Below are 27,418 nucleotides of genomic sequence, written 5' to 3' on the forward strand. Positions count from 1 at the left end.
CTTCTCCCAATACAAGTCATATTTTGTTAGAAACATTGTAATGTTAACAGAAAGCCATGTGGAGAGGAAAAAAAAAAAAAAAGAAAAAAAGGCAAGCTTATCTGGCTGTGAGTCAACTACAAACTGGCATAATTAATTAATTATATTTAATTATAATTAATTAATATAATTCCATTATATTTATAACCAGGAGATGCCTATTTCTAGGTCTTAATCTTGGTATGCCACCATTCCACAGCCAACACTGGGTTTACATTTCCATCCTGATGTACCCTGAAAAGGGCTGTTTCCCAGAAGTGCTAATCGGTCTCTACTGGTGCTTTGAACTGGAAACTTCAGTCATAATATTCACTTAAAACATGTGTTCAAACCCCCTCTAATCTAAGCAGTTCATTTTATTAAGATGTAAAACATGGAATAATAGTTTTCACTCAAAATTCACACATCTTTTAAAACCTGTTTTGTTCTATCAGTGGCAAATCCACTGTGTATTCTGTACTTCAAGGGGTTTTGGAGGGGAGGTGGGGTGTTTGTTTGTTTTTTCTAAATCCTGCAATACTTGTGTTTTCCATCAATATTATGCTTACAGGAATGTCAGACATACTAAAGTCAAAAGAAGTCCTGCTTATTTATGGGAAATCAAAGATGGTAATTCATACACACCTTACTGTCAGGAGCATGTAAATGGTGTATTAATGAAAAGCAGGGAGTCATTTAAACAGCAAAACACAGAAAGAAACTTTAGGCACACAAGTATAAAATGCCTAATTATGTCCTCAGGAATACAATATTCTTCACTGTAAATACAGTCAGAAGCTACAGAGCCAATCAGGGGAAATGGAAAATACTTCAAAGTTGTAATACATCAAAAACACGTCAGCCACAAGAAACTGCACTCTTGCCAATGAAATGGTGTATCAAGAAAACTGCGTTGGCCATGAAACAAAATCCTGATTTAATTCCATAATAGATGGAGCTGGTCAAAAGGCCATTTGGTAGTACTAACTGTGAAACAGCAGCAGCAAGAGAAAAATTAAATACTGGGTTCTGACACTGAAATATTACAGAGAGAAAGGACTATTACATGTATATAAAGTCTTTGCATTTAATACCAACATTTTTGCTCAGAAACCATTCTGGGGAGAACTGGACAGTATGATGTTGATCTTCAGGATTACTTATACATAAACTTTGATGGGTAGGTCATTAAGAATAGCTATAACGGAGTCAAATAGACATGCTATGTTTGGGATGCACAGACAACAAAACCTATGACCTAAAACCTGTTTTCATTCATAGTTATAGGAAAAATATAGAAGCTTATAATACAAAAAGCAAATATAGATGTTTATGCATAACTTTTCAAATAGCTGAAGAGACTCCTAATGACTTCAGTAAGCTTTGATTATGGCCTGCAAAATCTACATTTCCACAATTCAACAGGCATTTTTCTATAGAACTACACAAAACCAACTTCAGTCACAATTACTAAGGTAATTATTAGGAACACCATTAAATATGATTTTGAAAGGTCAGAATAAACTGAAGGAAAATGAAATTCTAGAATTTTCATTTGTTTCTAGAAAAATAGAAGTAGATGACCAAGCTACTATAAGAATTAAGACATAACAAGTTTTATTAAAATACTTAGCTGAGTATATACTTAGAACCGAGTCTTGGAGGTCAACATTACACTAGTGTACATTCAGTTAATTGTTAGTGGAAAAAATCTGTTTAAAGCTAATAAGTAAATAATAGTAATTAATAACTGTAAAATATCAACCTTATATTAATTAAGGCTTCCAGGAAATCAAACAGAAGTAGAACGCAAAAAATCCAAGCAAATTATGCTGATTTACACCTCATATCTAACCTCTTGAACAGCAGTTGATAAAAGTGCAGAAAAGAACTACAGAGCATGTTAAGAGTATCATAAAACAACGATGTACTAACCTGGTATGCTCTATTTATCTGGTTAGCTGCCCAGCTGGCATATTTCATATTATCTTTTTTCATTTTTGCACTTGCTTTTGGATTGGAAGCAATATGGCTGGCAGACTAGGAATACAAAAATAAAAACGGTGTAACTACAAAATATACATGCATCTAATAAACTGAGAGCATTTAGCACCTTGCATTCAGAGGCCCCTGCACAGTGACAGCAGAAAAAGAGAAAAAATAAAAACAGTTACTGGTAAACAGCATCCAATTAAGAATCAGCTAAACTTTTTAAACATTTGTTCTAATTAAAGCTAAACTAGACTTCAGTTCAGTTGTGTACAGAGTTAGGAACCAAACCTGGACATGATCAGTTAATCCAATTTGCTTTTCCTAAAGTGAGAGTTAAGGATCAGTTTTCCCCATTCAATTTGTTGTCAGAGATGATACAAAATACATGACTTGTGTGTACAAACTGCCATTAAAAACATGACATTTTTCCCTGTGGCATCAGAAAACACATTTTAAAAGCAGGTAAGACTCTATACATAAACTATGCCCATCTTCACCTGAAAAAATAAAAAAGATTACTTAAGAACCAAACTCATCACAGAGACTTTTCCACTTATATAAATAAATCCACTTCACAAGGAATCACTGCTACTGCCTCCCAGAACACCTTTCTGAGTGCAAAATTACTTGAATACAAAGAACCACAGAACCCTACTCACCCATCAATGACGAACCTCCAGAGAAGATTTTAACAAGGAGCATGGACGCAACTATCTACATGAATACTACATTTCAGACTCAACGAACATTCCCTTACAGCTACTTCCCTGGAACTACCTCCAAAAATGGGAGAGGAGTGAGATTGCCAAAGAAGCAGCCTCCACAAACGCAGGAACGCATCCTCTGAAGCCATGCCCACATGAATTGAATTTGTGATCTGGTACAGGGGCAGGGTCCTAAGATGAGGCATCATTCTCTCTGGTTTCCTGAATTCAATGAAGTACTGACCAGTTTCCTCGGTAGATACAGCTGAAAGCCTTTGTGGAGAATTTACCAGGGTTATGGACATTCTTTGGGGACTACGAATGCTGGGCATGTCTGTCAGGTACAAAAGCAGCAGCCACAGCAAAATCAGATCCTAAAGCCTGGAAACAGCATTACACAGAAATTAGGAGCCAAAGGGTAGACACAGAAGCAGCAACGGTAAAAACCACCTAGTGAAATGTGACAGTAGCCAGCCAAGCAAAACTGAAGAGCTGAAAGAGAGCGTATGTGCATTTTTTGCAGTAATGAAATTGCATTATGCAAATCAGGGTTTACACGTATGAATTTCAGGCACTACCAAACCAAAAAGTTTCTCAAATGCTTGGGTCATATTAGCTCAAGGTTGCCAGCCAGATCATCATAGATAACAGGCTCTAAATCTACTTCAGACTGAAAATAACAAGCAGGATGTAAGATCTGAGAGAGGACAAGCCACGATTGACCATAATAAACCCCCAGGCCTGTTCTAGAATCAATGCAGAAGTCTATATGTATACACACCTTAAAAATCAGTTTAGGCCAATGAACAGATTTGCTACAAACCTTACTCCTAAAAAGCTAAATGACCTAAGGAACAGCAAGGAGCCAGTTTTTATTCCTTCTTGAACATACAATCACCAACCCAAGATTCTCTGCAGATGGGCTAAGAAGATCAGGTCCAAGTCTTTTTGAGTCTTAAAGGTGATGCCTAACAAGTCCCTGAAAGGAAGATCCTATTGCCTGATATTTATAGGAAGTTTCAAAGTTACCTGCCTGATGTGTCCCTGCAAACTGCCCCCCTCCCAAGAGACAAAAGGGTGGCCTAGAACTTAAAAAAAACAAAAACAAAAACAAAAAAACCAAACAAAAAAACCAAAAAACACAAACAAAAAACCAGAACCTTTCTGGTTTTGTACCTAAAAAGATCTTTTAAAAGTTCTAAGATCTAAAGGAAGACTTTAAATAGAGGCCTCAGTATCTTTGGAGAAACTGAAGAACTGGTGCCAGTACACGCTAACCGTAGTCATGGTCACGCTCAAGCCAACAATGCTGTGCAAGCTAAAGACTCATTTTGAAATTAAAAGTAGAAAGTTGTATTTAGAAATTGGAGTGAGTAAAAACAAAAACAATAACAATGGGCTGGTTAGAAAAAAAAAGAAAGGAAAAAAAGTAGCCATCATACTGTGCTGGTACTCTTCAGCAGTTCACCATCCTGTAGAGAAGAGTATGACTTTAAATCCTTTTTCAAGAATTTATCTTCATGTGCCAATAATTCTTTGGAAAACATGGGCAAGACTTAAAGGTTAAGAGCACTTCAAGTAAGGAGTACTTACTGGCATAAAATTGTCCATACTCAGTATTTAAAAGCAGTGTCAATAATCTGAGCTATTAAGTTCAACCAAAAGAAAAAAAAAAAAACCAGCAAATGGTAAAAGGTAATATACATGCATAAAAACATATTCAAAGTGATAACATGGAAAATATATAATCATGCTTACCATGTAAAGTCCAAACAAAGCTCTCATATTTCTGTTGTTAAGCTTCAGTGCTTGTGCAAAATACTTTCTTGATAGCTCAAGGTTTTCAAGCCCCCCCTGAGTGTATTTAACCTGTAAAAATTATAAGCTCCTGAAACTTGCACATGTCATCCATACCTCAGGCATTCACTCTTGAAGCAAAGATATTACGAAACTTCACTTCAAGTTTGTTTCACATAATATTTCAAATCAGGTGAGTCCTACGAAAGGCCAAATACTGGCTCTTTTCAATATACAAATATTTTAAAATATTCAACTATAGGAGAAAAAAAAGCCAGCATTAATTTAATTGCTACAAGAATAAAAAGTGATTATTTTGCATCTATACACACTTATAACCTTGGGATAGTCTCTTAAGAAAAGTAACACAAACTTTAAATCTAAAGCTAAATTCTGACTGCTATAAATCCATACTAACTCTATATTCCTTCAGCACAGCACTACACCAGTACACAAAACAACACAATGCCTTTCATTATCTATTCAACTGCAAAATAGCGCACAAAGTTTAGAAGATTACTGCATTGTTTTTCTATTCATTTTGCCTGTTATTAGATCAACAAAAAGAGGGATAAATATAGAAGACATGCTTCACAGTCTACCAGAAAGCTATTTAGACTTCCAAGTTTTAATGTTAAACCAACTTTATCCACATTAACAAAAGAAATTAAATCCATTCTAAGCAGTTAACAGCATAATTTAGGGGAAAAAAATAATATACATCTGAAAAAAAAGAGTGCAAATGGCTAAAAACCTTGAGCTAAAACTTCTAAGGGCCCTCTCTGCCTGCAGTGCTCTTTCAGGCAAAATCTCCTGCGCGGATTCCAAGATCGGTCTCCACAATAACAGGCAATATATCATAACCTCCTAGGCAGCATTGTTGTGGAAAAGTTTAACTTCTCATGCACTTAATTTGAAAAGTGCATAAACGCTTCAACAAGAATAGCTCATTTAAAATGAATCTTTATCTTCAATAATTCCTGCCCTTACGCTTACATTTACCTTAGTCACACTGAGTAAGAAAACACAGTTTTCTTAACATGTTAAGTTCTATGAGATGTTAACATTCTCTGTGTACTCTCTTAAATCTCCTAGGGAAAAATTAAAGAGGCCATTTTTATTCCATTTTCACCACTTCAGTAACATAAAAACAGAGTATGTATTCAAACATAATTGGTTTTTCTGAAAATACTTACTTCAGCATATTGCTGACAGTATAAGTGGTTGTGTGGATTAGTCATCATAAGCTCCTCTAAGCAGAAGGCTGCCTTTGCATAGCTGAGGAATATAAAACACAGTGACAAAATGAAACAGAGTATACAGTTCTTTGCTTCGGTTTCTTTACAGCACAATAAAAGTAGTCTTATTTTTCCCCCTATAACTTCACGTGATTCACAATTAAGAAAAATGCTTTATTTTTAAAATGATGTTCAAAACCTCAAGTTACTATTTTTACATCATAGATAGTGAAGAATATACAAAACTTAATAGTCTAGGTATATATAGAACAGCTCATGGAAAGCATTTAATATACTCATTTCTTATTAATAAGTGCCATTTCTGATCAACAAGAGTGATGACTAGAAACAGGCATTAGGTACTACAAGACATTTGAACTCAGACTACAAAATAGTTATTTTTTTTCTACAAGAAAATTCAGCTACCTGAGGATTCACAAATCAAGCTACAAATCAGAGAACTTACACTGCCAGTTAACTTTACCTGCTCACAGTCAACCACAAAAGTGAGATCAAAAAACCATACTAAGAACAGTTCTAAAAATCAAACAGTTCAAATCTATATATAGCATCATACCAGTCCAAATGGGCAACAACTTATCATTGCAAAAGAAAAGGCTAGTACTTGTTATTTAAATTAAAGCTTTCAGAGAGAATTAAGAAGTCAAGCTCAAAATATAGGTTTATTCAATTATAAAGATCTTGGCTTCATAATCGTTCAACTAATAGACTTTCCTGCAGAATTTGCTTCTTCTACACATATGTGACAGCACTGTTGCACAGAGTTTCCATGAAAGGATTCCAAAATTCAGAGACGCAATGTTTATAATGACAGTGTGGGTACATATTTAATATCAGAGTAAAAACAATCTAGCAGTTCTGAGACAATATTAGACCATATAATCTATAAAATCTTATTTCTTAAAATGAATATATTGTGGTTTTCTCCTGTGCACATTATGATAGTTGTGTATGTATTTCAAATATTTATTTGGAGATAAAAGGATAGCCACCTCATTCTCCAAAAGCAGAAGCCACAGTCCTCATAACGGAACAGAGCGGAGAACTGAGGACTACATAAACCTTGTACTAAGTGTGTTTATGAACAATCACAGCATGGTGATTTCACAAGCGAGACAGAATTTGTGAAACTGATAAAACAGGTAAGCTGATGAATTGTTTCCTTTTAGTTGCTTTTCAGCCAAGATTCCAATTTTTCCCCATTTAATCATCAAAATAATAACAACAATGATGTTCATAAAAGTGCAGTGAGCACAGTCAATTTTTTCAATGAACTGGAAAAAGTTCTACATATTATTTTTTATTGGAATTACAAACCAAAACAAATACAAGCAAAACCAATTTCTTTCTCAGGTTTTATTACACAGTTTTGTAATACAGATTATAGCAACAAAAAAAACAAAAAACCAACCCCAAACCCATTAGTGGAATACATATGTTTCCACGACTCTATCATTCACTTTTGTACTGACAGATTTGACAAGCTTAAATATGTTTCTAACCATTTGAAAAAAAAAACATCTATTTTCTTGGAAAAGTGACTGGTGAATTTCCCAAAACAAATGGAAATCTGCATATCAAAATTCTAGATTATTCCTTAAGTCAGCATTTGAAAGAGTTTAATAATTATATTCTTTGAGTATGGGACGGAAAGAAAGGTGATGGGGCAACAATTTTTTCATCACAGTGAGAATGGCTATTTCTTCCTTGAGAATTTGATTCTTTTACTACTCTCTAGAAAGGAAGGAAGGAAACAATGTGATATAATTCAGGCTGGGCTGAAGAACTAAAGAAGGGGGAAACAGAAGATACGCCTTTGGGTGGAGGTTAGAATTAATGCTGTGATATTAGAAAACTTGCACTAAGGCTTTGAGCTAATCCTCTCACACTGGGATTTCCTCCTGTCACTACAGCGATAAAAAAAAAAAAAAGCTAACAAAACCGTTAAATATCCAATAAGCAAGTTACTACAACATTCAGCATTCTTGATTGCATTGGGTTTTGTACCCAGGTGACCAGATGCTTCTAACCCTGGATCCATGTTTCGGGTTTGTTTTGTTTTTTTAAAGGTTACTAAAAGTTCTTGCAGAGGTAGGCCAAAAGTAAATCAGAATATCTGTTGCCATGATCAACTGATTTTAGAAGTAAAGAATTTAAAACCTATAACTAGTAAAAAACATCACTTGAATGAAAAATTATGGGAAATAAGTGCTGTTCCCTGCTACACTCAAACCACTTCTTCTAAAGTATCGGATTTAAAAAAATGACTGAAACATACAGGTAATTAAGTAAACCGTTTCGGTTTTAAAATCAAGTGCCTTCTTAAAGCATTTGGTAGTCAAATAAGGTCAGTAATTATTTCCTGTTGATGCTTGTTATATTGGAAATGAGACAGCATACTTTCTAACACTAGTTCTTCAAAAAAAAAAAAAATCACTGAGGTCTTTGACTTACACAGAGTAGGTTTCAATTTAACAGTTTTTATGAAGACTTAGCAAACAACTTACTCATGTTCATTGATGTAAAGTTCTGCGAGTTCATGCCAAGCTTCTTGGTCTCCAACAAATCTGTATAGAGAAGACAAGAGAGGAAAAAAGAAAAAAAAGAAAGAATGTGCAACGGATTCTGTAGATGACCAGCATGGAAGCAAAAACGTAAATCAAATGCAAATTCCATTTTAATTAAAAAGATTTATCAGAATAGCAAAACACAATTCGTATTCTTGTAAGACACTCACTGTTCCAGATACTCATTCAGCTCTCGGATGGCCTCAAGATTTTTCCCCTGGGCTTTTCGAATGGCAATCTTACGCTTTCTTGCTGCCTATGGGTTGACATTAATAAAGGATTAGGGTCTCATAATTCCCTGGGTTTTTGTAAAGAAAGCAATTTGACTGTGCAAATTATTATCTCAATACCAGTGGAATTCCACTGCAGAGCAACTGCTAGGTTGAAGTTTATAAACATACCCTATGACATCCCACTGAGAGACTGAAAACCTCTTCTTACAATCACATTATGCATGCTTTTCTTTGGAGGCACAAACTGTATGCATTATTTCATTCAAATAAATGACTGTCCAGATTCTGATAATTACAAAACAGCAGGGGATGCTAATCTTCAGCCATTCCAAAGACCCCCACCTTGTCATTCACAAGATCCATGACTATGGAGGAGAGACGGTGACTGAGTCTTACAGAATCTCACAGATGCATCTTGGCTGCCACTGTACAAATATGACTTTCAGCCATTTTTAAAGATTCTTGTTGGAGTGCTGAATGCAATCTTTAATTAATGTTGAATACACACCAATTTCATGAACAAATTTCTCATCGTTCTCAGCGCACAAAGTAGGTTCTTTAACATAAAGGGAATACAAAATAGACATTTCAATGGCAAAACTGAGCAGTACTTTCATATGTGGGTGGAAAATGTATTTCAACATAAACAACATAAAAACAAGCTATAAGAATTATAATGTATTTAAATTTTGAACTCCATAAAAGTTGTTACAGACCACCAGGAGAAAAGATAGACAGAATTTTCACAGTTGATTATTCCGTACTTTAATCCAATATTCCAGTTTCTGAAGTATGTTGGTTACAGTTCTCTAAAAGCAGTTTTCAGACCTCTAGGAGTTGTGAATCAAGATACACTTGAGGTGTAATTCAAAACAATGGACATCTTCCCAGCAGTCTGACAGAGTTTGGAGCAAACAGCACTACACCTCAGCGAGCCTGAAAGTCATCAGATCAGGAATCTGACAGAATGAAAGTAAAACCAAATTCCAGCGTAACATGCCTCAAAGAACAAAGGCCATCAGCCTCCTGCCTTGCCTATAACCCCTGTTCTCCTGGGTGATCACTACCGCTGTAGTCAGACATGAGAAGACAGACGGTCTGGTGTGCGTGATGTGTCTGCGTGTACAAACACACTTACATGCCATTTCTCCATGAGATAATATTAACAGAGGGGGGAAAAAAGCACACTTTTCCAGTAACGAAGTCCCGCTGCTTATTCCCCTCATAGCTCTCATCCCATTTCATATCTTATAAAGAAGTTATACAGTTGGGTATCACCTTACAGAAGCCTTGACAGCACAGGAATGGACAACTCTTCAACAAAACCTTAAACGATTTTCATCTCTGAATTTAAGATAGTTCTGAAATTAAGCTACTTCATGGTGTACCTCTCTAAGATCAGTCACATATACTCCGAAAAAGTTCTTGTATTTTTACAGTATTTTAAACATAACTATTTGCTTAAGTAATTTCTTATCCTTTGATCATCATTTGAACAAATTTATTGCTTCCAGAGGAAGAGAGTGTAGTGTTTAAGTAAACTAGTTCAAGCTACCAAAACAGCATAGCTAGAAAGGCTTTTAACACTAACTGTATGTTTACTCCTTCCTTTGAATTCATCCTCTTCACCTCCTGCACAAACATATAATCGATGAAAATTCAGTGAAAATTACTCAAGTGAGGAAAAAACATTTCACTTTTCTGCTTAACGCAAGGCACGGGCAGAGAGAAAATTCATCAGAATGATCAAGAGACACATAAGGACACAGGCAGCGTTGTGGGTTTACCCACAGTCATTTTGTTTTCCACTGCTTCTTTGTCAAACTGCAACCTGTGAAGTTAAATCCATCATTCTACTTTTACTGGGAGATATTTGGCTAAAAGCCATAACCGACTTTGGAAAATTTAACTGATGACCACATCTATCACTACACCAATAATACACACTGTTTATGTTATTTTAGAGGTTTTAAAATAAAGATAACAGTGTAATTAAACTTATTTTTTTAAATACAAAAAAATAATTTCACATGCTTATTATATTGCTACTATTGCTAAACAAAAAAACCAAACCAAACCCACACCCATTGCTCTGTGTCACATCTTATGAAGAGGTCTCCAAGCATTTCGCAAAGCAGGTCACTACCCTTGCTATGGTGGGAACACCAGGGCAGTGTTAAACTCACTACCCACGGCTGATATTATCCACAGCCCAGTGACCTGCCCACTGAGCCCGAAACATGAAAGAAGGGAAAGTGGGGATAACAGCGTGCACAGCCATGCATATCATGCAATCATGGCTTACGAAGACAGAAGTTCTTTGCAGGTGACCATCTACTCTAAAATGTAACTTTTGGATTAAAAATTCAGCTGGTATTTTCAAAATTTAAAGAAAAAACAACCAAGAGACGGAACTGATCAAAACTAAACTGCTTGAGAACTGCAATCATCTGTTTAATATATAAAATCAAGCAATGCATCTGACAACTTAATTTGCAATGGCAAACAGGAACAGCCTGCGTAAGTCACCCTTCTTTTTTGTTTCTAATGTAACTCCTTCAATCGCATGCAAGTCAGTCCTCCAAAAGGGTCCGGAAACACATTTTCTCCATGGCTGCTTTATTTCTTAACCACAGCACTCCCAAATAACGTCAATCACTGTAACCTCAAAACATGAATTTATGAAAAGCTACGACTGTTTCTAGTCACAAATATAAGCTGATATTTACCTATAAGAAGCACATCATCTAATGCAATCAAATAATGAGGATAAAAGGATTTGACATAATTAACATGTTCTGATGGTAGCACTTAGGAGTAAAATTAATTACATATACATTTGACAAGATTTATTTGCTTCTAAACGGCACCAAATCTCACAATATTTCTTCAAAATTACACTTTTTGTTTCTTACTTGAGAAAAGTAGAATTTAAAACTTCCTTTTTTATCCACCTTCCTTATCAGCAAAAATAAAGCAGCACCTGGGCTTGAAATCTGCACTCTCCTCACCCTCAAATAAACCTTCAAAAATGCTGGGATAAGTCAGTTTATTTACAGAGAACTCTTAGTTTACAAAAAAGAGGCTCAGACACTCAAAACAGTGCTGACATTCAAAGGATGAACAAAACGTCGTATAGTAGCACAGAATTTTTGAAAGTCTCTTTAAAACTGCCGGGAAGAAGTCAGTGAGGATGTAGGGGGTTTTTTTAAGTAATTACTACCATTTTTCAATTACATAAATAAAACTATAACACACGTATTCTGAATGCATTGCCAAGAAACATACACATAGGTGTTCAGTAGATCTGAAGTATTCAGATCTGTGATTCCTAGGAGTGATAAGACAGAGCAAAAAATAAAGAAATTAAGCCACTATTGCTTTTATCTCTATTCACAGGCTACTCTCCCATCTGACTTTCTAGCTTTTCTTTGAGTCATGAAGACTATCAGCTAGGGTTTTTTTTTTAAATAAAAACTGAAATTCAGTATGACTCCAGTAGGCAATGCTTTAAGAAAAGCATATATGAAAAAGCCTGTGCTAAACCCAGGACATGGGCCGGTTTGTGTGCTGTAAACTTCTAATTCTTATTCTGATTTGTATTGTCCCTGAGCCCCTACCTACCTCCCTGTGTCTATCAGCTTCCTCCTCAGTGAGCTGGGGCTCACGCTCACCACGCTCACGGAGCACCCTGAGGAAAGTGGCGTAACTAACGACAATTTACACACACAGCATCAATTTTTCTTTATTTCCATCGAATTAAACAAAATGTTTGACTGCACAGAACCACTGCCAACACTAACAACCACTTTATCAGATAAAACCTAGTTATTTTGAAAGGCAGACTCCCACCAATTCTACAGAAGCTTTACCTAGTATTTATTTCATACATCCGATTTATTACTTGCCTTAGTATCAGCTGATATAAGAAAACCAGGCCACTTCATATGTTTTATTATGATTCAGGGCTTTGTTTAGCAAAAATCTCACATTCTAAAATATAAGCTCATTTTTAAGGGACCTACTGCAAGATACTAAAAAACTGCAGAATGAAAAGTACAAATCTGTTCAATCATTAACTTTAAGTCCACTAAGAATAATCATAAGAAACCTATTTTTAACTACAAGATTTCAAATTATTTTGAAATCTACGAAGCATACTAAAATAGTTGTAATAATTTTGTTAACAAAGATAGAAAAATAACTTTCAAGAGTTACATTTCGGTTCTTTGCATCACAACAGTAAGATTTTTAAGAACAAGTTTGATACAAAAATTAATTCAACCTCCTTTCTCCTTCCACCTTAAATCAAAAGGAAAAGACAAAGATTTCAGTGCTGCAACAAGATCTGCAATGTTTGACCATGCGGCACCTATGATATGGAATTCCCCCTATCAGTTTTCCAGAGTTTAAAACAAAACACTGGAATGGCTATTGGCAGATTCTGTAAATCCAGCATTCTTAATGGAACAATAGATGCCATCTTAAAGAACACTTATACTGTAATCAGTATCATATGGACTAAGGTACTTCAGTATGTCACGTATTTATTAAACAGTGACCCTTTCCAAGCTATTTCTTTTAAAGACTAATAATCCCCAATCTGGCACAAGACCTAATCCTCCGTTTGTCATGATTCTTTTTAACACGCATTAAGCAGACTCAAAGTGAAGTGAGGATTTGAACATTTCTGAACTTCTGCATTTGATTAGTAAAACATACCAAGAGTCTAAGATTGTTCTAAATTTCATGGGTGCAAACAAAGTATTAGTAGAAGAATTTTCAGGGACTGACACCTCTAAGAAAGGAACAATTTCCTATCTGTATAATTGCCGCAGCATTAAACAAATTATATTTTGCCTCTTAAAAAGAAATTGTTCAATTTTTTAAATTTGTTTTTATCAAGGACTTCACATTTTAGAAAATGTGCATTTGGCCTAAGAGTTTGACACATTAAAATAATTTCCTTCAAATTGCAATATGCAAATCAAAACAGAAGTGTCAACAACTACAACAAAGATAAAGGGAAGGAATTACAGGTGTCAGAAAATATCACATAATCTGAATACAACCACAAGAACGAATGTACTCTTACCAGACTTAGAGTTTTTTCATAGTCAACCAGGGAAGACAGCTAAATCAGGCCAAATCTTGCAAATTAATCTATACAGGCACAGAGCTGCTGAGTTGAAGCGGCTCCTTTAGGGATAATGTTGAAGCATAAGTAGCAATGGTGAACAGAACTTTTTACAGTGTTCTAGGGGGAATCCAATAAAAATAGCCCATAAAGTCTAACACCAGCACACAGCAAATTGGTAGGAGCTATAAAGGCTAAAAAGCTAAAGCATGGAATCGGAAAACATGAAAAATGCTACATACCAAAGAAGAGTAAGAACAGTTTACGCAGAGGCAAGTAAGGCTTCCCAGATCTACTGGAGTTCTTCGAAGGAGTCACTAAGACTGTGGATGAATAAAGATCCATTTAAAAGTCTACTTCGACTTCAAAACTAATTTCAACAAGATCTCTCACTCTGAAGCTGAAAGCTCTGAAGGAAACTATGCTACTACAGGGTAAGAGGGGAAGGTCTTCACATGGATAAATAAATTAGCCAAAAGATATAAAACAGAGGAGAAAAGAGTTCTTGTCTACAAGTAATTTCTCTGCATTGAGAATCCCAGAGTTGTCTGTACTAAAAATTACTGCTCAGTGTCTTCGTAAGTGATCTAACAAGGGAAATAACAGTCATGTGCTAAAGTTAATTGATGATAATGAGTTATTTAAGTATAAAGAACAAAAGTCAACTGCAAAAAATAGCATTCACAATAGTGAATGTCAACATGATAAAACAGCCCCTGAAATTTAATGTAGGTAAAGGGCTGCATATAGGATAAAACAATACTAATTTAATGTACACAGCAAAGATCTCTGAATTTGCCCAGTTAAGAAGAGGCTGGAGTTGCAATAAACAGTTCTATAAAATGTCAGTTCAATGTTCAGAAGAGGTCTTAAACAAACCAAAACCCACAACACTGTGATGCTGGAATTATCAGAAAAGAATACAGATAAGAACACATCAGTGGCATCACTTTGCCACTGTGTAAATCCATAATGCTCTTACATTTTTAATAGTGACTGCAGTTCTGTCCTCTCCTTCCTCATCTAAATATAGGAAAAAAAAACCAAACAGAAAGGACACTCAGAACAGCAGCAGGGTTTCAGGGCACAGAATGGCAACAAGAACTGACGGACAGGTAGTGGTCAACTGCTCAGCGAGACAGGTGACAAGTGGAGTCCCTCAGGAGTCCATACTGGGAGCAGTGCTGTTTAATATCTTCATTGATGACATGGACACTGGGATCAACTGCACCCTCAGCAAGTTTGCAGATGACACTAAGCTGAGTGGTGCCATTGACGCGCCTCAGGGACGCGATGCCATCCAGAGGGACCTGGACAAGCTCAAGAAGTAAGCCTGTGTGAACCTTATGAGGTTCAACAAGGCCAAGTGCAGGGTCCAGCACCTGGGTCAGGGCAATCCCAAGAACAAATACAGGCTGGGGGATGAAGAGATTGAGAGCAGCCCTACAGAGAAGGTCTTGGGGATACTGGTGGATGAAAAGTCGGACATGAGCCGACAATGTGCGCTTGCAGCCCAGCAAGCCAGCCATATCCTGGGCTGCATCAAAAGAAGTGTGGCCAGCAGGTCGAGGGAGGTGGTTCTGCCCCTCTCCTCTGCTCTGCTGAGACCCCACCTGGAGTACTGCGTTCAGCTCTGGGGCCCCCAACAAAAGAAGGACATGGACCTGTTGGAGCAGGTCCAGAGAAGTGCCACAAAAATTACCAGAGGGATGAAGCACCTCTCCTATGAGGAAAGGCTGAGGGATTTGGGGTTGTTCAGTCTGGAGAAGAGAAGGGTCCAGGGAGACGTTATTGTAGCCTTTCTATACTTAAAGGGGGCTTATAAGAAAGCTGGAGAGGGACTTTTTAGTAGGGTCTGTTGCAATAGGACAAGGGGTAATGGTTTTAAACTAAAAGAGGGTAGATTCAGGCTAGATATAAGAAGAAAATTTTTTACAATGAGGGTGGCGAAACACTGGACCAGGTTGCCCAGAGAGGTGTTAGATGCCCCATCCCTGGAAACATTCAAGGTCCAGTTGGACAGGGCTCTGAGCAACCTGATCTAGCTGAAGATGTCCCTGCCAATTGCAGGGGGGATGGACTGGATGACCTTTAAAGGTCCCTTCCAACCCAAACTGTTCTATGATTTTATGACAAGTTAGGACTTCTCAGCTTAGCAGGAAGAAAAATGCAGAAGATCCCTAAAATCATGAGCATGAATAAAGTGAACAGAAAACAACTGTTGACCATAACAGACGAATTAGGGATATCACCGTTGTTGGACTGAAGGTTTGGGGGGGGGGGATTTACCCAATCCATGAATAAATAACGAAATTTCATTTACAAAAGATGTTGTAGACACGTGCAACCAAATTTATACAAGTTCAAAAAGCAGTTAAAAAAAAATCAATGCAGAAATTTCATTAAGAGCTATTACAAACAGTTATCACTTCTGGCACAGGAAAACCTTAACATGAAAATGACTAGAAACTGGCAGAAGAGACCAGAGCATACTCTATGACTGCCCTGTTCTTACACGCTTCTCCCAGTATCTGTTATTGGTCACTGTCAGAAACAGGACAAGCAAAATGGACTTTTGGCACGACCCCAGTATAGCTGTTCTTAAGTTCTCAAATACACAATTTCAAGGGACAAAACCTCCACCAACATTTAAAAGTGCTACACTCACAAAAGTAAAACATGGGAAAAATGCTGCACTCTGCTCTCTCACTTCACCAATCACGATTGAGCAAGAAGCAAAACCAACCTAGCAAAGGTAAATGACAAAAGCTAAATGTCAAAAGAAAACTTTTTTTTTTTTAGGATCCATGGAGTACATCCCCATCTTAATCATCCATCCTCCTTGGGGACTATCTGAAGCAGCAGCTGCAGCTCTTCACATCTCTCACCAACTCCATCCTATATCATACACAGTGCCAAGCTATCTTATTCGATTCCCTTTAAAAGTACCACTATACAAACTTAAGTTTAGAACTAGCTGTTTCTTTCCTGGCAGTGATAGCAAAATATTTAATGAAACATAGGCACATCATCTCAGAAAATTCCCTCTGTTAGACACTTCATTCAGCGAGCAATTTTCCTTTTCGCAAGTTGAAGTGTCCTGTAGATAAATGTACAAATCTGCAAGAAGTTAACAGAAGGTCTCGTCTCTTCAAAATGAATGCACAGCTACTGCAGGTGTTTTAAAGAATTATCACTGCTCAGATGATAAATAGATAGCCAATGCTCAGACTTAGTGCTCATTATTCTCTTCTTATTTGATAGAGATAAGGAATGGGGAAAAAAAAGTTACCTATACAGTCAAGATGGCAGTAATGCACAGTGATAGAAAGAGATGCTAGGAAGAATGAACTCAGATATTCATGATACATAATTGCTGCCTATTCACATGATACTAATTTTTTTGCTCTGAATCTAGTATCTGGATTCCCACATGTCTTCAACCACCTCCTGTGCCTTTTCTGAAGCATGTCCAGCTTGGCTAGAAAAAGAATCTCAAAATAGTACAGGAAAGTATAACTTCATATGACCATGCTGTTGTCCATACACTTGTATGGCCCATTCCCATAAACAACAAAGTTGTTAGTGAAGTATTTTACGAACGCTGAAAGACAACAGCTTCACCCAGAATACTATCTTACTATTCTGAAAATCCTATTTTTAATTCTTCGTTCACACAATTATATTACTAGATCCATGAAGTTAATGAGATTATCCACATGCCCTAAGCTAAGCAAGCATATACAGTGTCTTGTTGTATTAAAAGCTTAGTTCAAAAAGTGTTAAAAAAAAAAAAACAGCAGCAGAATTATCCCAATAAAGACATCAGATTTTCTGTGGATTAGAATTAAGGAAGAACTTTGTGCCTTATCTTACTTTCCCCTGGTGCTGACCAAGCGCTCTGCAACCTTCTTGATAGTTGAGTTGAGAATCAGGAGAAACTGCAGATGCATTAGGATGACAGTGGACTGGGTTAGACACCAACCTAAGTCTTGAATACATGAGCAAAACTTCCCTTCTCATCATCAGTCTTCTTTGCACTCCCGGACAGGCCACCTTGAGAAGGCCCTGACTGACAAAAATGTTTAGCTATCTAATTAAAATAGATGGGTTTACATTCGACTTGCTCCCCAAAAGCAGAATCTTTGCTAGGGTAAAATAATGCAAAAAGGCATTCAACTTAATCTGACACAGACATGTACGCATAGCTTAAAAATTCATCATTTAATATTCATTACAGAATTGAAATCAATAGCAATATCAGGGAGCTAACTGCCTGTTTAGGAACCGAGTTCTAAATAATTTTACAGAGATGGGCTTTCATCTGCTCTCCATATGTAAAATGGCAGTACTGTTTCATCTTACATGGCTGCTGTGGCATAAATGAGAGAAAAAAAAATTCACGATACTACATCCATTTGTAAGGTTCTTATGTAAGTGCCCCATTCCCAGAAATGAGGACTTACGTATCAAATAGAAAATATGGATATATCAATTCCATGCAAATTTCCTACTGAATTTTACACAAGCAATCCATCCCAGGTCCTGCACTTGGGTCACAACAACCCCATGCAAGGCTACAGGCTTGGGGAGGAGTGGCTGGAGAGCTGCCTGGTGGAAAAGGACCTGGGGGTGTTGGTTGACAGCTGCCTGAACATGAGCCAGCAGGACCAGGGAGGTGATAGTGCCCCTGTACTTGGCACTGGTGAGGCTGCACCTTGAGTACTGTGTTCAGTTTTGGGCCCCTCACTACAAGGACATGGAGGTGCTGGAGCGTGTCCAAAGAAAGGCAACGAAGCTGGTGAAGGGTCTGGAGCACAAGTCTTATGAGGAGTGGCTGAGGGAGCTGGGGCTGTTTAGTCTGGAGAAAAGGAGGCTGAGGGGAGACCTGATTGCTCTCTACAATTACCTGAAAGGAGGTTGGAGTGAGGTGGGGGTTGGTCTCTTCTGCCAAGTAACAAGTGATAGGACAAGAGGAAATGGGCTCAAGTTGTGCCAGGGGAGATTTAGATTAGATATTAGGAAGAATTTCTTCACAGAGAGAGTGGTTAGGCATTGGAACAGACTGCCCAGGGAAGTGGTGCAATCTCAGTCCCTGGAAGCGTTCAAAAAACGTGTGGGTGTGGTGCTTAGGGACATGCTTTAGAGGTGGACCAGGCAGTGAGGTTAACAGTTGGACCCGATGATCTCAGAGATCCTTTCCAACCTTAATGATTCTATGATCCAAAACATAATCCCTAGTGTAATATCCAGAACACTAATAAAGATACTGAGAACACTGTGAAGATCAACTTAAGATTCAAAAATGCCTGGAAGTTTAAATGTGGCATGACACCTCATACTACAAAATTATATCAAAGTTGAGCTGTTGTATTATCTGAATTTACAAAGGATACAGCTAAACAATAACTACTTACTTCAAAAGACTACCAGTCATTTTAAGGGCATGCAGATTCTGGCATTTTTTAAGTAGCGTAGTTGAGCATCCAGCCTTATCTCCAGAAGGTATGAAATGTACCTGGGTTTTCTTTAGTGAAAGAACAGAAATTCCACCTTGTAAAACTACAAGTTTGGTTATGTGCAGCATTCAAATGGTATATGCCTTCACTATCAGAGCTAAACCAGTTACTGACAGAACTAATACACACCAGGTACCATAGGGAATAAGAAACATTTCACCAGTAGGTCTCAAAGCTATTTACTGGCAGCAGAAAATACAGTGCCTCGAGGCAAAATGTGATTTATTTTTTTAGGGAGGAAAAAAAAAGCCCAAGATTTTAATGTTAATACAAATCCCTCTGTTCTGATGGCCTACCCACCCTTCAAGCCATCTGTTGCATGGCTACATCTGATCTGACTTCTCCTGTTAACTAACCACCTAACCTTCCATTACTTGTCCCTCTCTCTTTCGGTCCTCACAGTTCTGCTTCCTTCTCTTTTTACTCAGTTCCTTCTGGATGTTTTTTTTCCTTCTCCTGCTCATCGTTTGCGTGCAACTCAGAAAGGAAAGGAGTTTCCCTACTTTCTGCCCCTTTCCCACAGCCCTACAACCATGAGGAGTAACTGCAAGGAAGTCCTGCTTCATCTCTGTAGCCTGGAATAGATCATGCTCAATACAAACGGGATTTTAAGAAGATGTATTTAATAAAAATTCCAGCAGTCTCTACTGAGAACATGAAGCAAAGATTTTCAAATGCCTGTAACTTAGCCAGCTTGGGTGTTTTTCTCATAGTATAATAAAAGCTGCATTCTACCAAGAGCTCTTTTCCTGTTGGTATGCAAGGCTTTCCTCCAAAGCAGAGCAGGATGAGGATTTCTCAATGAAATACATTAACAGCAAAAACAAACAAAAAAGTCCTTTCTACCAACCCTACTAAAAAAACAATGTTATTTTGTTCTGAGAAACAGACTAAGCATTTTATCTGAAGATCCACAAACAACTCAGCCACTGTTTGGCACCAGTATAAAGATTTTCAATTGGATACTACATTAAATTTCAATTAATAAAAAAGTCCCTACAATGGAAAACGTTATGCAGCCTTAATAACAGAGTAATATGCCAGCTACAGCTCTAATAAGCCTTCATTTCAACCAAAATGGAGAAGAATGGAAAACGTTCCCATTCTTATCCTATTAAAACGCACACAAGTTGTGCTTTTCACAAGAGTCACATTTCATTCATTACTGTTAAACTCTTTAGAGAAGGGACAGACTCTTACTCAATACCTACATGCTTTGAAAAAGGAAACACGATCTCTGAAGTGACAATATTAACATTGCTCCATTGTCAAATGAGTCACCTTTTTCAGCAAGTAAGCTCATAGTGAGATAAAACACTGAGAGATGTTCACCTTTTAAAAACAAGGAGTACTTTGAATTCCAGCCTAAAAAATGAAATAAAATAATTACTGTTATCTTAGTTTCAGAGTTTTGCATGCAAAAAAACCTCATCCAAAAGTGCAAATGTCCATTACATGATTTGAGTTCAAAGTTCACTTTTCATAATGGAAAAGTCTGCTAGATGTCTAAAATAAAGAATTTTTTGAAAAAGCTTTTTTCATGCTTCTATTTGAAACTGTCAGTTGATGCAAAGTACGATTTTTACATGATTCGTGTGAACAAATGTCTCTGTTTCACTTACAGCACTTGCCAAAACATTTAATGTATATAAGCAACTCCATGTGTCAGCAAACCAGAAGAAATTGCTATAAGGTAAGGGAAGTGCCAAGACAAACTCAGCAACAGTTTCTTTTTTAAAATCTTGAAATATTTATTTTCCTACAGCAGCCACATGTGTGCATGGAAATAATTAACAGGTAAAAGACACAAAGAAATCTGCACACGACAATTTATCAGAACTTTCTATTTAACTTTCACTCTTCACATGCAAGGCTTAGCCAACCTATTCTATACTTATATAGCGAGGAACCTCTGGTTTGCATTTAACACTCCACTTCTGTTCTCAGATCTTAAGAAATCCAATAGATCATGCAGCTGTTCTAATATTTACATCTTATGCTTCTAAATATTACCATTTTATGGATCTGTATGATTTTGTTAAGGAGGAAATCCAAATTAGGTAATAGTCATGCATATTACTTATTTAAATATATCATTTTGTTTTATAAATCTGTCCAACAAACCACTCAGATGAAGTTAGCCATGTTGAGACAGCTGAAGAGTAGAACTGCCAAAAATGCACACTTCAAAGATCTTTGGTCCACAGAAGTCATTGTAATATGGTGCACCATTTTTCACTGGCTTCAGCAAAAGGTCATAAAATGGGCACCTAGCTGACCTATTCTTGTGCCTTCACTGCAGATGGGTTCCATCTTGTTTTAACGTGACTCTGAAGACTTAGTGCCTCTCAAACTCCTTGGGCCATACACTGATAAAATCCACCAACATTTACTGCAGACAGCTATGCACCTTGTGCTCAAACTTCTACTCAAAAACACTACAGACTTTCAAAGGACAACTGCAGATCACCTACATTTGTCTTGCAGAACGCAGTTCAAGTAGTACTGCTCTAGGGAGGGTGAAAAATAAAGAGTGAAGAATTGAAATAGTTCTTTTTACCCTTGCACAAAAAATAGTTCTATCACTGCTAAAAGACACAGACTTTAACCTACCACTGTCATCTGAGTGCTTAACTTGGTATTAACATTTTCAGATGTGTTGCCTTGAAAATAATTTTCTGGTGTGGTGGGTTTGGGTGGTTTTTGGCTGTTGTTGTTTTATTTTTTTCTTAATTTGTTTTGTGGTTTTTTTTAATGGTTTACTTAGTTTAAGTGATGGCACTTCATCTCTATCCAGCTCTGGCATATCCTAGTTAACCCGTTATCTGTGTTTCTGTGGGTTTTCCCCTCCTGAATAGCAGACCACATCAAATAAGCTGACTTAAAAAAGGCAGAGGTTCAAAACGCACCAAGGAAGGTTTACATGAGACTGCCAAAACATCGGCACTAGCCCAAATATTACATTTACATAGCAGTTCACCCAATAAAGAGAACCAGTTCCTCGAAACCAAGTAACACAGACAAACATATACCCTCAAACGGACAATGATTAATAATAATTAACTGTGCAACATGTGATAGAAAAATTTGAAACTCTACAGTTTCTGCATATTCCTCGTTTTATCCTTGTGGAAAAAAAAAAGTATGAAAATATATTGCTACAAGTTTCCCTAGACTTTCATTTTGGCATCTAATAGCTCAAGGTGGCTTACACAACCAGTATTCAAAAAATGCAAAAGTACAGACTGTCTCAGATTTTGTTTTACACAATTGGCAAGCTTTATAGCTTTTTCTTTCAAAAGCTAGTAAAGTGTCCCAGACAATAAATCAAAATAACTGCTATTCAAGCACTACCTGAGTGTATTCATACTTAATCTTTAAGTAAGATTAACCATAAGGAAAACAAGACACATAGCAGACTATACTGGTCCTTTAGATACTAAATATTCAGGGAAAATGTAAAAGCTGAATGGCTCAATCTAAACCCTACTAAAACTGCTGGAAAGGTTGCTAGTTATAATCCTGTCTTCTAAATTCAGTGTTTAAGCAGGTATTACATCATGCCTTCTCATCATGAAACAAATCTCATTTGTTCTAATGAAGGTAACATAGGTTATTATACTAGGAAACTAAAGGAAACAAATGCAGTAATACAGACACACGTTTTTCCACAGTGAAACCCACAAAATGTAATCACGATTTCAAACAACAAACCACTGCAGTTCAGAAAAATCTTTTAAACTTACTGTGTTAGTTGAATCTTCTTGTAAAATTCTATCATATAACTGGATAGCATCATCATACCTGTTGAAAGCAATCATTCACATTTATTTCTGCTAAGACAGAACTCCTCACTTTTTGACTGTCCTTGCAATAGTTACTAACCCTCCTGCACTTTTTATACTGAATATATTTAAGCAAATTACATTCATAGAAAATTCTCTTGAGTGAGTGCTAAATATGAACAGCAGTATTTTATGTCACCAAGTTAAAAAAATACATGGTAATTGGTTCATCGAATACTGTTTCAGCAGCAACTTATATATTTTACACCCAATTTCTTACTCTCGTCTGTTCTTTCCTTTTCTGTACTCAATAGGTCCAATCATCACCTCCCAACTCTCCCTTTCACCTCTCCCAAGAAACAGAAACCCCCAAATTTGAAAGACCATCCAAAATTATGACTTTTCACTTCATTGTTGTAATTTAAAACTTCATGTAAGTTTCTTCTGTTATGATCTTATAAAGTGTAAGCAGCCACATACAATAAACTGGGGGAATTCACACAAGAGTCCACCCCTAGACAATACCATAAATCTTGAAAGAAAATGTTTCCCACCATCACTACATAGGTTTTATTAATTAATTCTGCTATTTGAAGTATACTCAGAACAGGTTACTCCAGCTTCTATTAATGCTTTAAACCTTCTGCGAAACAGCTCCATGTGTTCAGCCAGCTGCGTACATGACCCAAACCGGACAAATGAAAGAATTCAATTCAAAACACATTTGACTACACAGCGGTTGTGCTATCACCACATAACTAGGGCATACCTTGTGTCTTCATGTATAGCTTTGACAAGTAGTTTTCCAGAGGTACTGCTGATTGATTTTGATGCTACACATCCCCTTCTCACCCTGGACACCCATTTATGTACTCTCACTGCTCCCTAAACACTGCTGACATTAGCATAGCTCAGCTGTCCAGTTCAGTTACCATAAGGTATGAGAACAAATGCAAAAGGAAGCACAAAAGCAGAAATGAGCAGAAGGTGACTGCTACAGACTTGAGCAGACGTGCTGTAAAACACTGTATTCATGTTCTCTGTTAGTTGCTACTTTCTCAAATGTATTTTACAAGACTGAACATGATGGCCCAGCTTTACAGGGTGAAGTTCCAGAGTACTCTTCTTTTGATTAGCAAGTGCCTACAGGGATGACTCAGTCTACAGGAATGTTCTTCACTGTTTCCTCTTCCTGCTGGGGAAGGCTGGATCCTTCCTAGATCCTAGCAGTCACTTAGAATTTAACAAGAAGCTCACTTCTTCAACTAACAATGTGATCCCTCCAGCCTAAGTCTCCCTAGGCTTCATTTACAGTCAGTGGAGAGAGACAGGCTTCTCCAGGGCATGGCTTAGAGCACCTGCAGATGGGTTCCTGTTCAAGACAACCCAGAGCTGAGGCCTCTTTCTTCTCTGACTTCTGGAGAAAATCTATGAAGATGAAACCTCAGCTTTCATGGATGCCTCTGCTCCCCTGATATTCCAATCTCAAAGATCTAACCTGATAGAGAAATTTTGTCAAGAACTTGTATGAGCACTTTCAGAAAACTGTGGCTCAATAGCACTTCATTGCTGAAACAACACATAATGTTTGTGCAGCAGTTATCTCCCACAAAGATCTGCTCCCATGCAATAACGTCTTCAATGTAGTCACATAAGCCTGAACAGAATTACGATCTTTTGCACTTCTGAACAGGTTTCAAGAAGGGGGGGAAATCTGCCATTCTCTCACTGTCTTCCTACCCTATTATCAAATGAAGACAGAAAGAGAGCAAAGTTTAATGGAAATTCTTCATGAATGTGTATTTGATATAAAGTGAGTGTGAAATATGGAACATCTGGTTGCCCTGAAACTGCTTCTGTGGTTGTGGAGTCCAGTTATCCACTCCTTTTGATGCAAGCAATGGCCATTCATTGGTAGTTCACATCAAATAACATTTTCAAAGTTAATTTTGCAAGAATGTGATGGATGAAGAACATGTGCTAAATAAATAAATTAAAAAAAAAAAAAAAAGCACTTTGGGTTTACTTCTAATTCCTTTGTATCAAGATGGCCCAAAGGCTCCAAATCTCACCAACTCCATATGCAAAATGTGGCACGGAACAGATCTGCTAGCATTCAAAGGCACTGGAAGCTGGAAGTCCTTCTCAACACCCAAGACAAGTGCTTCAGAACAGAATGTTGATCATAGAATCATAGAATGGTTTGGGTTGGAAGGGACCTTAAAGATCATCTGCTTCCAACCCCCCTGCCATGGGCAGGGACACCTTCCACTAGACCAGGTTGCTCAAAGCCCCATCCAACCTGACCTTGAACACTTCCCATGATGGGGCATCCACAACTTCTCTGGGCAACCTGTTCCAGTGCCTCATCATCCTCACAGCGAAGAATTTCTTCCTTATATCTAATCTAGATCTACCATCTTTCTGATTACCCCTTGTCCTATCACTACATGTGCTTGTAAAAATTCCCTCTCCAGCTTTCTTATAAGCCCCCTTCAGGTACTGGAAGGCTGCTATAAGGTCTCCCTGGACCCTTCTCTTCTCCAGACTGAACAACCCCAACTCTCTCAGCCTGCCTTCACAGGAGAAGTGCTTCATCCCTCTGGTAATTTTTGTGGCACTTCTCTGGACCTGCTCCAACAGGTCCATGTCCTTCTTTTGTTGGGGGCCCCAGAGCTGAACGCAGTACTCCAGGTGGGGTCTCAGCAGAGCAGAGGAGAGGGGCAGAACCACCTCCCTCGACCTGCTGGCCACACTTCTTTTGATGCAGCCCAGGATATGGCTGGCTTGCTGGGCTGCAAGCGCACATTGTCGGCTCATGTCCGACTTTTCATCCACCAGTATCCCCAAGACCTTCTCTGTAGGGCTGCTCTCAATCTCTTCATCCCCCAGCCTGTATTTGTTCTTGGGATTGCCCTGACCCAGGTGCTGGACCCTGCACTTGGCCTTGTTGAACCTCATAAGGTTCACACAGGCTTACTTCTTGAGCTTGTCCAGGTCCCTCTGGATGGCATCGCGTCCCTGAGGCGCGTCAATGGCACCACTCAGCTTGGTGTCATCTGCAAACTTGCTGAGGGTGCACTCAATCCCACTGTCCATGTTGCAGACAAAGATGTTAAACAGTGCCAGTCCCAATACCAACACCTGAGGAACGCCACTCATCAGGGGTGTCCACCTGGACATCGAGCCGTTGACTGCAAGTCTTTGAGTGCATCCATCCAGCCAATTCTTTATCCACCCAGTGGTGCATCCACCAAATCCACGTGTCTCCAATTTAGAGACAAGGATGTCATGCGGGACAGTGTCAAATGCTTTGCACAAGTCCACGTAGGTGTCCTGATCCAATGTCGGGAAACGTTTCGATACGATCCCAAGGACGAGATTAAGACGCTGAAATTGGTCAGATGTTGTACAGCCTTTTACTTTTATTTGGGGGGGGAGAGAATGGAGGGATGAGGGAGGGCAAGGGAAGAGAGGAAAAGAATAAGAGAGAGGGAGAGGGAGAGAGAGAAGAAGGAGTCTTTCGCCACCTTCCCAAGTCCGAGGATCTTCTGCTGGGTCTTCGGTGGCCTCAGGCTTCATTGGGGACCAATGGAGGGGCCCGAGGATGGAGGAAGGGAAGGAGTGGTCGCGCGCGCCCCCGCGGGGCACGTGTGCTCCTTATATAGGGGTTCTCACGCAGGCGCAGATCGCAAATGTGTACGTGCGGTTTGTCACAGACGTGCTGTCCCCATTTCTGCTCTTTTTGTGCCTTTTGTCCCTGCGCAGGCGCACAAGGTTGTTTTTCTCAAAACTGTGGAGAAGATGGTTGTTCTCGAAGCGCGATGCTGGATGGCGCTACAGTGGCAATGTCGAGACAAAACCATATTTTCTATCGGTCCTTTACAGTAGGTGACATCAGTTGCTCTTCCCTTATCCACCAATGCTGTAACCAGCTGTTGTAGAAGGCCACCAAATTTGTCAGGAACAATTTGCCCTTAGTGAAGCCATGTTGGCTGTCACTGATCACCTCCTTATTTTCCATGTTCCATAACATAGTTTCCAGGAGGATCCACTCCATGATCTTGCCAGTCCAGAGGTGAGACTGACTGGCCTGTAGCTCCCCAGGTCTTCCTTTTTTCCCTTTATAAAAATGGGGGTTATGTTTCCCCTTTTCCAGTTAGTGGGAACTTCACGGGACTGCCACGACTTCTCAAATATGATGGACAGTGACTTAGCAACTTCATCCGCCAGTTCCCTCAGGACCCATGGATACATCTCATCAGGTCCCATGGACTTGTGCACCTTCAGGTTCCTTAGATGGTCTCACGCCTGATCTTCACCTACAGTGGGCAGTTCTTCATTCTCCCCATCCTTGCCTTTGCCTTCTGCAACTTGGGCGGTGTGGCTTGAGCACTTGCTGGTGAA

At 38.3% G+C, this 27,418-nt stretch overlaps 1 protein-coding gene across 2 annotated transcripts in view; it reads right to left on the bottom strand.

The window, feature by feature from the left end:
- EMC2 (ER membrane protein complex subunit 2) overlaps positions 1-27,418 on the bottom strand; it is a 52,573-nt gene that overhangs the window by 7,678 nt on the left and 17,477 nt on the right. For both annotated transcript variants that reach the window (XM_087747439.1, XM_087747446.1), the window contains exons 5-10: positions 22,973-23,030; positions 8,508-8,593; positions 8,278-8,337; positions 5,708-5,789; positions 4,473-4,583; positions 1,954-2,058 (exon numbers count right to left, since the gene is read on the bottom strand). In XM_087747439.1, the coding sequence (XP_087603565.1) occupies positions 1,954-2,058; positions 4,473-4,583; positions 5,708-5,789; positions 8,278-8,337; positions 8,508-8,593; positions 22,973-23,030 (502 nt within the window). The remainder of the gene's footprint in view (positions 1-1,953; positions 2,059-4,472; positions 4,584-5,707; positions 5,790-8,277; positions 8,338-8,507; positions 8,594-22,972; positions 23,031-27,418) is intronic.

The sequence above is a fragment of the Nipponia nippon genome, unplaced genomic scaffold (assembly GCF_047370975.1).
Source record: "Nipponia nippon isolate SJK-2023a ecotype South Korea unplaced genomic scaffold, ASM4737097v1 scaffold_1, whole genome shotgun sequence".
Classification (NCBI taxonomy): Eukaryota; Metazoa; Chordata; class Aves; order Pelecaniformes; family Threskiornithidae; genus Nipponia; species Nipponia nippon.